The following is a 14645-nucleotide window of genomic DNA, read 5'->3' on the forward strand; positions in this document are numbered from 1 at the left end:
AAATGCCATCTCATTAGAGGTTCACTTCCCTTTCTCTATCCATCCCTCCCTCTCTCAGAGCGTATCAACCAGACAGTGGAAATCATTAAGCATACAGTGGACATTGAGGAGAAGGGAGTGAAGCTCAAGTTGACCATTGTAGACACGCCAGGGTTTGGAGACGCTGTCAACAACAATGAATGGTGAGCTAAATCTCTTTGAGGCTTCTTTACAGGTGAGAACAGTGTTTCCCGACTCCAGTCTTGAGCTCCCCAAACAGAACAGATTTTTATTGTAGTTCCAGACAAACTCACCTGATTCAACTCATTAAGGGCTTGATGATTAGTTGACAAGTTGAATCAGGTGTGCTTGTCTGGGACTACAACAAAAATGTGTGCTGTTGGGGAACTCTAGGACTGGAGTTGGGAAACACTGGAATAGAAGATTGACCTAAAATAGGAATGATAGTGGAAATTAATCTTGTACAGTGGGGCAAAAAAGTATTTAGTCAGCCACCAACTGTGCAAGTTCTCCCACTTAAAAAGATGAGAGGCCTGTAATTTTCATCATAGGTACACTTCAACTATGACAGACAAAATTAGGAAAAAAATCCAGAAAATCACATTGTAGGATTTTCTATGAATTTATTTGCAAATTATGGTGGAAAATAAGTATTTGGTCACCTACAAATAAGCAAGATCTGTAACTTCTTCTTTAAGAGGCTCCTCTGTCCTCCACTCGTTACCTGTATTAATGGCACCTGTTTGAACTTGTTATCAGTATAAAAGACACCTGTCCACAACCTCAAACAGTCACACTCCAAACTCCACTATGGCCAAGACCAAAGAGCTGTCAAAGGACACCAGAAACAAAATTGTAGACCTGTACCAGGCTGGGAAGACTGAATCTGCAATAGGTAAGCAGCTTGGTTTGAAGAAATCAACTGTGGGAGCAATTATTAGGAAATGGAAGACATACAAGACCACTGATAATCTCCCTCGATCTGGGGCTCCACGCAAGATCTCACCCCGTGGGGTCAAAATGATCACAAGAACGGTGAGCAAAAATCCCAGAACCACACAGGGGGGCCAAGTGAATGACCTGCAGAGAGCTGGGACCAAAGTAACAAAGTCTACTATCAGTAACACACTACGCCACCAGGGACTCAAATCCTGCAGTGCCAGACGTGTCCCCCTGCTTAAGCCAGTACATGTCCAGGCCCATCTGAAGTTTGCTAGAGAGCATTTAAATGATCCAGAAGAAGATTGGGAGAATGTCATATGGTCAGATGAAACCAAAATATAACTTTTTGGTAAAAACTCAACTCGTCGTGTTTGGAGGACAAAGAATGCCGAGTTGCATCCAAAGAACACCATACCTACTGTGAAGCATGGGGGTGGAAACATCATGCTTTGGGGATGTTTTTCTGCAAAGGGACCAGGACGACTGATCCGTGTAAAGGAAAGAATGAATGGGGCCATGTATCGTGAGATTTTGAGTGAAAACCTCCTTCCATCAACAAGGGCATTGAAGATAAAACGTGGCTGGGTCTTTCAGCATGACAATGATCCCAAACACACCACCCGGGCAACAAAGGAGTGGCTTCGTAAGAAGCATTTCAAGGTCCTGGAGTGGCCTAGCCAGTCTCCAGATCTCAACCCCATAGAAAATCTTTGAGGGAGTTGAAAGTCTGTTGCCCAGCAACAGCCCCAAATCATCACTGCTCCAGAGAAGATCTACATGGAGGAATGGTGCCAAAATACCAGCAACAGTGTGTGAAAACCTTGTGAAGACTAACAGAAAACATTTGACCTCTGTCATTGCCAACAAAGGGTATATAACAAAGTATTGAGATAAACTTTTGTTATTGACCAAATTATTATTTTCCACCATAATTTGCAAAGAAATTCATTAAAAATCCTACAATGTGATTTTCTGGATTTTTTTTCTCTCATTTTGTCCATCATAGTTGAAGTGTACCTATGATGAAAATTACAGGCCTCTCTCATCTTTTTAAGTGGGAGAACTTGCACAATTGGTGGCTGACTAAATACTTTTTTGCCCCACTGTATGTCGCTCCTGTAAACATGAGCTGGCACTCCCAAAAATGTTAGTAGAGATGCTGACTAATTGAAAATAAACTGTAGGCTATGAAAAATAAATAAAGAGAGTCACAATATAAAAACCACCAACGTTTCAGCATCACATTGCCTACTTCAGGGTTATGAATTACTGGGAACTTGTATATAGTGTGCAACTCTATTTTGATATTCCTGTAAGCCTTGACTGATTGTGGCGCGTGTGTGTGCGTGTGCGTGTGTGTGTGTGTGTGTGTGTATATATATATATATATATATATATATATATATATATATATATATATATATAGCTGGAAGCCGATCACAGACTACATCGACCAGCAGTTTGAGCAGTACTTCAGAGATGAGAGTGGACTGAACAGGAAGAATATACAGGACAACAGAGTCCACTGCTGCCTCTACTTTATTCCTCCGTTCGGACACGGGTAACACAAACACACACACGCACACACTCACACACACACATACATACATAGGAATGTGATAGTGTAATGACAGGTATAGATAGTAATAACACATCCTGAGTGTGATGACAGGAGGATACTATGTAAACAGCACCAATACAACTCAACCAGCAAACACTGTTATTACTGTCTACCTCAGTCAGAATGCACTTAGTCTCCATGAAAACTCACACGTGCATGCAGGTACACACCCACATACTCTGACCAGGCGGGGTATCTCCTCTCCCTTGCAGACTGCGTCCAGTAGATGTTGAGTTTATGAAGGCTCTCCATGAGAAGGTGAACGTGGTTCCTCTCATTGCCAAGGCTGACTGTCTCACTCCCAATGAGATCAAGAAACTCAAAGACAGGGTGAGTTCAACACAGCAGATAGACTAAAACTGCTGAAGCAGGTGTCACATTATGATTGGAAGATTGGATGCACGAACCTTAGGAAGTTGCTCACCCAGCACAATGTGTGGTGCCACGTGTTTGCACGCGTGTGTTCGTGTGTGTGTGTGCATGTAGGTCCGTGAGGAAATTGAGAGGTTTGGCATTAAGGTGTACCAGTTTCCAGAGTGTGACTCTGATGAGGACGAGGAGTTCAAACAACTGGACAAAGAACTGAAGGTGAGACACACAACTGGAGACCGAACATTAAGAATAGAGTTCTGAGCTGAACAAGAACTCTAAACTCAACCATACCTTCTAACATGTCAATCTATCATGCCAAATTCTAACCTGTGTGTGTGTGCGCACATGTGTGTGTGTAGGAGTGCTGTCCGTTAGCAGTGATTGGCAGTAACACAGTGGTTGAGGCCAGGGGCCAGAGAGTGAGAGGGAGACTCTATCCATGGGGTATTGTGGAAGGTGGGTGACAACAATGGAGGACACAGATCAATATTACTCAGGGCTTTGACTCTTTAAGTTGCATGGTGAACATTCCTCACATATTATTAACATTTTTGAAAGAAAAATGACTGAAACTCAAACGATGAAAAACAACCTCTATCTACCTGTATGTCTCAACCAATGCATTATGATTAGGCTCAGTTTTCTTGCTCAGAAAACGCCCTGTTCCTAATAGGATACAGTGCATCACTGCTGGTGGATACAACAGAGAGGATTTTTTTATCTAAGCAAATCATGTCAGTGTAAAATGACCCAGTCTTTCTGTCTGTTTGTGTTTGTGTTTCAGTGGAGAACCAGTCTCACTGTGACTTTGTGAAGCTGAGGAACATGTTGATTCGCTCTCACATGCATGACCTCAAAGATGTGACATGTGATGTGCACTATGAGAACTACAGAGCCCAGTGTATACAGGACATGACCAGGTATGTGCGTCTGTGTGTATACTGTAGAGCAGGGTTTCCCAAACTCGCCCCCGGGTGCACATTTTGTTTTTTGCCCTAGTATTACACAGTAGCTTTAAATAATCAAAGCTAGGGCAAAGCCAGAATGTGCACCCAGAGGGGGCCTCAGGAAGGAGTTTGGGAAACCCTGTTGTAGAGGTCAGACAGAGTGCCGAAAGTATGAGGTGCTTGGTTTATAGTTTATATCTGTCTGTATTCATGTTCCTTATGTTTTTCCCCTCAGTAAACTGACGCAGGACAACCGCATGGAAAGCCCGATCCCCATCCTGCCCCTATCCACCCCAGATGTGGAGACAGACAGACTCATCAAGATGAAAGATGAAGAGGTAAACTGCTATGTCATCATGGGTAACATCACCTATACAGGATAGTCTCCCGTTTATAGAGAGATCCTAGAAAGACTCCTGGTTCACACCATTCCCCCATCGGATCCAAGGCACTATGTGACCGACCCCAGGGATCGTAATAGTGCTAAATGCTTGACATGAGGTGAGCACCTAATGGGTTAAAAACAGCGCAAACACCAGACGCATTGACCACAAGTAGCAACACAACCTCTCATCTGCAGACCAATGACAGTATCAATTGGTGCTTATCCTAGAAAGGACTCTCTCTTTCTCTGTGTCTTTCTCTCTACCCTACCCCCCTTCTTTCTCTCTTTCTCTGTGTCTTTCTCTCTACCCTACCCCCCTTCTTTCTCTCTTTCTCTGTGTCTTTCTCTCTACCCCACCCCCCTTCTTTCTCTCTCTCTCTCTCTCTCTGTGTCTTTCTCTCTACCCCACCCCCCTTCTTTCTCTCTCTCTTTCTCTGTCTTTCTCTCTACCCCACCCCCCTTCTTTCTATCTCTCTCTCTGTGTCTTTCTCTCTACCCCACCCCCTTCTTTCTCTCTCTCTCTCTTTCTCTGTCTTTCTCTCCACCCCACCCCCCTTCTTTCTCTCTCTCTCTCTTTCTCTGTCTTTCTCTCCACCCCACCCCCCCTCTTTCTCTCTCTCTCTCTCTCTGTCTTTATCTCTACCCCACACCCCTTCTTTCTCTCTTTCTCTCCCCACACCCCTTCTTTCTCTCTCTCTCTCTGTCTTTCTCTCTACCCCACCCCCTTCTTTCTCTCTCTCTCTCTGTGTCTTTCTCTCTACCCCACCCCCTTCTTTCTCTCTCTCTCTCTTTCTCTGTCTTTCTCTCCACCCCACACCCCTTCTTTCTCTCTCTCTCTCTTTCTCTGTCTTTCTCTCTACCCCCCCCCCTTCTTTCTCTCTCTCTCTCTCTCTCTCTCTCTCTGTCTTTCTACCCCACACCCCTTCTTTCTCTCTCTCTCTTTCTCTGTCTTTCTCTCTACCCCACCCCCCTTCTTTCTCTCTCTCTCTCTGTCTTTCTCTCTACCCCACCCCCCTTCTTTCTCTCTCTCTCTCTCTCTCTTTCTCTCTACCCCACACCCCTTCTTTCTCTCTCTCTCTCTCTCTGTCTTTCTCTCTACCCCACCCTCCTTCTTTCTCTCTCTCTCTGTCTTTCTCTCTACCCCACCCCCCTTCTTTCTCTCTCTCTCTCTGTCTTTCTCTCTACCCCACACCCCTTCTTTCTCTCTCTCTCTCTTTCTCTGTCTTTCTCTCTACCCCACCCCCTTCTTTCTCTCTCTCTCTCTCTGTCTTTCTCTCTACCGCACCCCCCTTCTTTCTCTCTCTCTCTCTCTGTCTTTATCTCTACCCCACACCCCTTCTTTCTCTCTCTCTCTCTTTCTCTGTCTTTCTCTCTACCCCACCCCCTTCTTTCTCTCTCTCTCTCTGTGTCTTTCTCTCTACCCCACCCCCCTTCTTTCTCTCTCTCTCTGTCTTTCTCTCTACCCCACACCCCTTCTTTCTCTCTCTCTCTCTTTCTCTGTCTTTCTCTCTACCCCACCCCCTTCTTTCTCTCTCTCTCTCTGTCTTTCTCTCTACCCCACCCCCCTTCTTTCTCTCTCTCTCTCTGTCTTTCTCTCTACCCCACCCCCTTCTTTCTCTCTCTCTCTCTCTGTCTTTCTCTCTACCCCACCCCCCCTTCTTTCTCTCTCTCTCTTTCTCTCTACCCCACCCCCCTTCTTTCTCTCTCTCTGCAGTTGGCGAGGATGCAAGAGATGCTAAATAAGATGCAGCAACAGATCCATGATGGGAAGGACCAGTGAGCTACAGCCCCATCTGCTGGCAACTGAACTACAACCACAACTTCAGACATGTTACTTACATACCAACTATAATGTAATCAGGGGTGAAAGTATATTTAATGAGGACCTCCTATGAGTGCACGTGCACGCCATTTTGTTATGGGCCTAATAATATAATTAGTTATAGAATCCCTATTAATTTAATAGGATCTCTGTGACCTAATAGTAAAGATTACTGTTAACTTTAAAATATATTGGCCTACCTATTAATGTATCATAAACACAACCAGTCATCATGTTTTCATCTGATTGTGAAACAATTACTCCAAAAGGCTACTATAGGCTTCCATTATTCGACTCTAAAATAATTCCCGCATCCGTGCACTGTGCACCTGCCATTTGATAAATGCTAAGAGACATCAGTTGCAAAACACCAAAACGTTTAGTGAATGACATTCTGTCATGGTCATTCACTAGGCCTACAAAAGTCTTGTAACCTGAATTGATGCGTCCTCTGCTGTCCACGCCCGTCTCGGCCACTTATCTCTGCCATGGCAAAATGTATGTGTTATTGTCGAACCACGCTGCATTTTCGAGCGTAACCCAATCGTTTTTGTCTGTTCGCTCATTCTTCATGCGGTAATGATAAGTAATAGTATATAAGCCTACAGTTGGAATCACTAGGTTTTAATTATTGTGACAGGCTCATGCTTTACCGGTACAGTGTACCCCCACTGTACTCCGTACAGGACCTGCTTACTTTCACCCCTGGATATAATCAGCACTGTGTTGGGGGAAAACAGTAGCTGCATGTTCATTGGTCATTTGTTTTTTGGTGCTTGCATATTTGGTTTGTCCTGCAATGAGAAATGTGGTGTTTTTACTGTATCTTGAGTCCATTTGAACCCCATTTAATATTATTGACGGTCCTAGTAACATATGACATAACATAAACATGTAATATAAATGACCTGTTAAATGTATCCAATTTATAAATATGGTGAATACTTTTGGTCAGGTGATGAAGACGCATTACAAAATGTTTTGTAAAACAGCGATATTACTGATGTTAAAGTTTGAATCCTTGTTGATGGTGTGTGTGTGTGTGTGTGTGTGTGTGTGTGTGTGTGTGTGTGTGTGTGTGTGTGTGTGTGTGTTTCCATATGTATCACCCTCTATTACGAGAACCTTGTTCTGCTTTGAAACTGTGAGAATCCGCTTCCCCTTTCTCAGTGGCATTTCTTGTATGTTCTAGCTACAGACTAATGAACAATAGGCTACCTAAGAATCTGAACATAAATGTAACGTATTAACTTTTTACTGCTGGTCTCTACTTCAACTTGTTGAGAAGACCTTTCTCATGTTTTGGTGCTTGTGAATTAGATTGAAAATGTCTCTAGCGCCAGTTGCTTACCTTACAGTGAATTGAGCCCCTCTGACATACAGTACATAGCAAATGAAAGGGTAGGGACAGAACAGTAAGGGGTGCATGTGCAAGCATGCCGAAGTTACTCAAATCTGCTTACAGCTGGATTTCCACTCTCTCATATGATGCAATGTGTTTGTTCTGAAATGCATTATGACCTATGCCACAGTACCACTATGGGATGGTAAAAAGAGGCCAAATTTTAAGAGGAGCTACTGTATATATGTGTGTGTGTGTGTGTGTGTGTGTGTGTGTGTGTGTGTGTGTGTGTGTGTGTGTGTGTGTGTGTGTGTGTGTGTGTGTGTGTGTGTGTGTGTGTGTGTGTGTGTGTGTGTGTGTGAAGTTTATGCTGCCCTCTGGCTGTGTCATACAGGGTGGTGATTGTGGCTTTTTATAGTGCTCGCGCTCAGAGGACGTGGTGGAACTACTGACCAGGTTATGAGGACGAATAAACAGTCTTGATTCATATCAGTGTTTCTTCATTATGTCTTTATCTGAAAAAAATTATATAAATACACTATTGTTTCAAGTACGATCTTACTGACACTAATATTTCTACAAGGAAGGTCTTGACTGGTTCTCAAATGACGCCCTATCCCTTATAATATATTGCGTTACTTTTGACCAGAGCCTTAGGGCAGTAAGGACACTAAATAGGGAATAGGGTACCATTTGAGACACAGCTCCTGAGACATCCTGTAGGCCCCATGCAGGCAGGCCTGTGTGGGGGAAGTCGGGCTACAGTAGCTGAATAAAGTGCTGAGTCACAACGTATCTCCTTGGACCTCACTTCCCCTCTGGCCCACAGTCAGATCCATCACTAACCCAACTGACTGTTTGGAGCTGAATGATGAGGGCTTTGCTGCAGCTATAGTATAGTTACTGTAGACGGTGAACCAACGAGCCGTTGTGGGGAACGTTTATCCTGGGTTGCACCCAGAGAAGTAGGAAGCTTAGCTGCTATGCTAGTGTACTGTGGTCTGTCACATACAGTATGGTAAAATACTGTTGATCTGTGGATAGTTTGTAGAGATGTATCAATAGGGGCCAGTAGTGTTAGTATTAACTGTATCTATACACCCCCCTGAAGCTTAAATATGGCTTCCCTGACAGGAGCCTCTATGGCAGCGATAAGGAGTAAAATGCTGCTGACATTAAATAAATATGTTCTTCCTGTGTCCAATCAGTAGTGTGTGTCAACCATATGTGAGTGTCAGGGTGCTTTATCAGTGCAGGCCAGCTTGGACTTTTATACACTCTCATGCCTCTGAGTGATGAGTTGCAAACCACTCCTGCTATGAACACATGCAACAGCTACGACCACACACTCCTGCTACGACCACACACAACAGGGAAGGTAAGGCACCCTCTCCTGACCATAACAAGACCATAACACCTTTCACTATGACTGTAACATAACTGTTTCATTAGGCTTTCTCTGTGTATGATATCACAAGCATGATAAATATGTGTATGCAAACAATCAAATTTGATTTGATTGGAGAATGGTCTAAAATGTCAGAAAAACCCATCAAAGATCAATTCCAGTGGTAGTTATAAAAATGTCTGACAACTATGTTTCCTCTTTAGAAAACAACTACTATGGAGTATAACTGAATTGTTATTAAGATCAAAGGTTAGATATCATTTTCAAATCCTCATATACACTCCATGACCAAAAGTATGTGGACACCTGCTCATCGAACATCTCATTCCAAAATTATCTGCATTAATATGGAGTTGGTCCCCCGTTGCTTCTATAACAGCCTCCACTCTTTTGGGAAGGCTTTCCACTAGATGTTGGAACATTGCTGCGGGAACTTGCTTACATTCAGCCACGAGCATTAGTGAGGTCGGAACTAATGTTGGGCAACTAGGCCTGGCTTGCATTCCAATTTATATTATTATTTATTTTATCTTTATTTAACCAGGTGGGCTAGTTGAGAACAAGTTCTCATTTACAACTGACCAAGATAAAGCACAGCAGTTCGACACATTAAACAACACAGAGTTACACATGGAATAAACAAACATACAGTCAATAATACAGTAGAGAAAGTCTATATACAGTGTGTGCAAATGAGGTGAGATAAGGCGGGGCTTTACCTAGCAAAGACTTGTAGATGACCTGGAGCCAGTGGGTTTGGCAACGAGTATGAAGCGAGGGCCAGCCCACAAGAGCATACAGGTCGCAGTGGTGGGTAGTATATGGGGCTTTGGTGACAAAATGGATGGCACTGTGATAGACTGCATCCAACTTGTTGAGTAGAGTGTTGGAGGCTATTTTGTAAATGACATCGCCGAAGTTGAGGATCGGAAGGATGTTCGGTTTTACAAGGGTATGTTTGGCAGCATGAGTGAAGGATGCTTTGTTGCGAAATAGGATGCCGATTCTATACTTAATTTTGGATTGGAGATGCTTAATGTAAGTCTGGAAGGAGAGTTTACAGTCTAACCAGACACCTAGGTATTGGTAGTTGTCCACATATTCTAAGTCATAACCGTCCAGAGTAGTGATGCTGGACAGGCGGATAGGTGCAGGCAGCGATCGGTTGAAGAGCATGCATTTCGTTTTACTTGCATTTAAGAGCAGTTGGAGGCCACGGAAGGAGTGTTGTACGGCATTGAAGCTCGTCTGGAGGTTAGTTAACACAGTGTCCAAAGAAAGGCCAGAAGTATACAAAATGGTGTCGTCTGCGTAGAGGTGGATCAGAGAATCACCAGCAACAAGAGCGACATCATTGTTGTATACAGAGAAGCGAGTCGGCCCGAGAATTGAACCCTGTGGCACCCCCATAGGGATTGCCAGAGGTCCGGACAACAGGCCATCCGATTTGACACACTGAACTCTATCAGAGAAGTAGGAGGTGAACCAGGCGAGGCAGTCATTTGAGAAACCAAGACTGTTGAGTCTGCCGATAAGAATGTGGTGATTGACAGAGTCGAAAGCCTTGGCCAGGTCGATGAACACGGCTGCACAGTAATATATCTTATCAATGGCGGTTATGATATCGTTTAGGACCTTGAGCGTGGCTGAAGTGCACCCATGACCAGCTTTGAAACCAGATTGCATAGTGGAGAAGGTACGATGAGATTCGAAATGGTGAGTAATCTGTTTGTTAACTTGGCTTTCGTAGACCTTATAAAGGCAGGGTAGCATAGATATAGGTCTGTAGCAATTTGGGTCTAGAGTGTCTCCCCCTTTGAAGAGGGGTATGATCGAGGCAGCTTTCTAATCTTTGGGAATCTCAGACAATATGAAAGAGAGGTTGAACAGGCTAGTAATAGGGGTTGCAACAATTTCGGCAGATCATTTTAGAAAGAGAGGGTCCAGATTGTCTAGCCCGGCTGAGTTGTAGGGGTCCAGAACATCAGCTATCTGGATTTGGGTGAAGGAGAAATGGGGAGGCTTGGGCAAGTTGCTGTGGGGGGTGCAGGGCAGTTGACCGGGGTAGGGGTAGCCAGGTGGAAAGCATGGCCAGTCATAGACAAATTCTGATTGAAATTGTCAATTGGATTTATCGGTGGTGACAGTGTTTTCTAGTCTCAGTGCAGTGGGCAGCTGGGAGGAGATGCTCTCATTCTCCATGGACTTTATAGTGTCCCAGAACTGTTTTGAGTTTTCCTCACTGCCTCACTGCCTGTGTATATTGGTTCCTAACTTCCCTGAAAAGTTGCATATCACGGGGGGTATTCGATGCGAATGCAGTACGCCACAGAATGTTTTTGTGCTGGTCAATGGCAGTCAGGTCTGGAGTGAACCAAGGGATATATCTGTTCCTGGATGGGGCCTGCTTATTTAAGATGGTGAGGAAGGCACTTTTAAAGAATAACCAGGCATCCTCTACTGACGGGATGAGGTCAATATCCTTCCTGGATACCCGGGCCAGTTCGATTAGAAAGGCCTGCTCACTGAAGTGTTTTTGGGAGCGTTTGACAGTGATGAGGGGTGGTCGTTTGACCGCAGACCCATTATGGATGCAGGCAATGAGGCAGTGATCACTGAGATCTTGGTTAAAAACAGCAGAGGTGTATTTGGAGGGCAAGTTGGTTAGGATGATATCTATGAGGGTGCCCGTGTTTACGGATTTGGGGTTCTACCTGGTAGGTTCATTGACAATTTGTGTGAGATTGACGGCATCAAGCTTAGATTGTAGGATGGCCGGGGTGTTAAGCATGTCCCAGTTTAGGTCTGCTAGCAGCACGAGCTCTGAAGATAGATGGGGGGCAATAAATTCACATATGAAGTCCAGGGCACAGCTGGGGGCAGAGGGTGGTCTATAGCAAGCGGCAACGGTAAGATACTTGTTTCTGGAAAGGTGGATTTTTTAAAGTAGAAGCTTGAATTGTTTGGGTACAGACCTGGAATGTAAGACAGAACTCTGCAGGCTATATCTGCAGTAGATTGCAACTCTGCCACCTTTGGCAGTTCTATCTTGTCGGAAAATGTTATAGTTAGGGATAAACATTTCAGAGTTTTTGGTGGTCTTCCTAAGCCAGGATTCCGACACGGCTAAAACAAACTTAGGGAGGAGGCTTCTAATGTTAACATTCATGAAACCAAGGCTTTTACGGTTACAGAAGTCAACAAATGAGAGCACCTGGGGAATATGAGTGGAGCAAGGCACTGCAGGTCCTGGATTAACCTCTACATCACCAGAGGAACAGAGGAGGAGTAGGATAAGGGTACGGCTAAAGGCTATAAGAACTGGTTGTCTAGTACGTTCGGAACGGGGAGTAAAAGGAGCAGGTTTCTGGGCGCGATAGAATAGATTCAAGGCATAATGTACAGACAAAGGTATGGTAGGATGTAAATACATTGGAGGTAAACCTAGGCATTGAGTGATGATGAGAGAGATATTGTCTCTAGACACATTTAAACCAGGTGATGTCACCGTATGTGTTGGAGGTGGAACAAAGTGGTTGGCTAAGGCATATTGAGCAGGGCTAGAGCCTCTACAGTGAAATAAGACAATAATCACTAACCAGAACAGCAATGGACAAGGCATATTGACATTAGGGAGAGGCATGCGTAGCCAAGTGATCATAGGGGTCCAGTGAGTAGATTAGGCTAGCTGGAGACAAGGCGATTCAGAGAGCTAGCAGGCCGGGGCTAGCAGAAGGGCCTTAGAGGAACATTGCGACGGAGGAAGTCTGTTATAGCCTCCTTGTGCGGTTACTTCAGTATACCAGTCGTGGTGTATTAGTAGGGTTTCATCCCTAAGGTGTTCAATGGGGTTGAGGTCAGGGCTCTGTGCAGGTCAGTCTAGTTCTTCCACACTGATCTCGACAAACCATTTCTGTATGGACCTCGCTTTGTGCACAAGGGCATTGTCATGCTGAAACAGGAAAGGGCCTTCCCCAAACTGTTGCCACAAAGTTGGGAGCACAGAATCGTCTAGAATGTAATTTTATTGTGTAGCATTAATATTTGCCTTCACTGGAACTAAAGGGCCTAGCCCGAACCATGAAAAACAGCCCCAGACCATTATTCCTCCTCCACCAAACTTTAAAGTTGGCACTATGCACTTCCAGATAGCCAGGGGCACACTCCAACACTCAAGACATAATTTACTAACAAAGCATTTGTGTTTATTGAGTCCGCCAGATCAGTGGCAGTAGGGATGACCAGGGATGTTCTCTTGATAAGTGTGTGAATTGGACCATTTTCCTGTCCTGTTAAGCATTCAAAATGTAAGGAGCACTTTTGGATATCAGGGGAAATGTACACTGTATGGCGTAAAAAGTACATTTCTCTTAGGGAATGTATTGAAGTTAAAGTAAAAGTAGTCAAAAATATAAATAGTAAAGTAAAGTACAGATACCTCCAAAAACAACATACGTGGTACTATAAAGTATTTTTACTTAAGTACTTTACACCAGCGGAATCCTTAGCCCAGGGCTAACGCTTAACCCAGGTTAACAAATGTTTGTGTGAACACTGGCTAAGCTAGCTAGGTCATTTCTACAATGTGGTGCCTTTTGGACCTCATAACTCCAGGAAAAAAGGCAAATATTTTTTGGGTGGTGCATTTTCCAAACTTGTTAGGTGCATAAACCCAACAGAGTGGAACCTAACAGGCTGGGCACTTGAAGCCCAAATTAGCCATAGCTCTGTGAGTGAACAACGAACAAAAGGGATATCAGTCACACATAAAAATATCTTAAATAAAATAATAATAAATACAATAACTATTTTTTTTTAAATTATCAGAGAGAATTTAACTTGGACTATAAAATAATGAAGTAAGATTGTAAATATGTTATTAGTTAAGGCTTATATTTCTCGTGGAAGTTGATGAATAACACCCAGGAACATGGCAAAAACCTACATCCATTGAAAAAAAGTTTTTAAGATCCATATTTTTGTGTTCTTGAGGTAAAGGACATCTGACCTTATATTTAAACCATTTTGGAATCCACATTTAACACTAAATAAGAAGTGATAATTCCTGTGGACAGAAAAAGGTACCAAAGTGTAGGAATGACCCCGCACAGGGCCAGTCTAGCCTGATGCTAAGAATAATGCAGTGTGAAAAGGCCTTTTGGGTTGATCTCTCCCTTGCTTGGAATGATACATATTCTATTTTAATGACTAATTTCACACTCACACTAAACTTATATCTGCATCCCTCACATGGCAGAGACATCGACAGACATGAGTTGGTATTGTTTCTCCTCCCCCCTTCCAGTATGACATATGTCTCCCCACCTCTCTCTCTCTCTCTCCATCCTTTCACCCTCCCTCCCTCTCCAGAGTTGGCATTGATGATGAGGGGGTTCCTGCCATGTGTGACCCAACTCCTGGGTCTGCTCCTCCTCTTAATGACCCCAGGGAGGGTTGAAGGGTCATCAGGCTGTCCCTTGTCCTGCACCTGTCATGGTGGTCAGGTAGACTGCAGCAGCCGCACCCTCACCACCTCCTCTTTACCCTCCCACTTCCCTCCTGCCAGCATCGAGCTCCGTCTCCACGACAACCAGCTGACCACGCTCCCCAACGGCCTGCTGGACTCCCTTTCCTCCCTCCGCTCTGTCTCTCTCCATGGCAACCCCTGGGCGTGTGATTGCGGTGTGCTCTACCTGCGTTCCTGGCTGCTCAAACAGCCTGTCGACTATGTGGGACACAGCAACGTCACCTGCAGTTCCCCTCCCGGCCTGCGGGGAAGGCTGGTGGTCTACCTGGCTGAGGAGGA

The 14645-nt window shown here is 44.3% G+C and overlaps 1 protein-coding gene across 2 annotated transcripts in view; it reads left to right on the forward strand.

Moving 5' to 3' along the window:
* LOC118371620 (septin-5-like) overlaps positions 1-8635 on the forward strand; it is a 37869-nt gene extending 29234 nt beyond the window's left edge. For both annotated transcript variants that reach the window (XM_052478988.1, XM_052478987.1), the window contains 8 exons: positions 59-182; positions 2369-2503; positions 2776-2893; positions 3050-3151; positions 3295-3391; positions 3720-3855; positions 4118-4220; positions 5982-8635. In XM_052478988.1, coding sequence (XP_052334948.1) covers positions 59-182; positions 2369-2503; positions 2776-2893; positions 3050-3151; positions 3295-3391; positions 3720-3855; positions 4118-4220; positions 5982-6047 — 881 coding nt within the window. In that variant the 3' untranslated portion in view covers positions 6048-8635. The remainder of the gene's footprint in view (positions 1-58; positions 183-2368; positions 2504-2775; positions 2894-3049; positions 3152-3294; positions 3392-3719; positions 3856-4117; positions 4221-5981) is intronic.
* Positions 8636-14645: the final 6010 nt, after the last annotated feature.

Source organism: Oncorhynchus keta, chromosome 25 (genome assembly GCF_023373465.1).
Source record: "Oncorhynchus keta strain PuntledgeMale-10-30-2019 chromosome 25, Oket_V2, whole genome shotgun sequence".
Taxonomy (NCBI): Eukaryota; Metazoa; Chordata; class Actinopteri; order Salmoniformes; family Salmonidae; genus Oncorhynchus; species Oncorhynchus keta.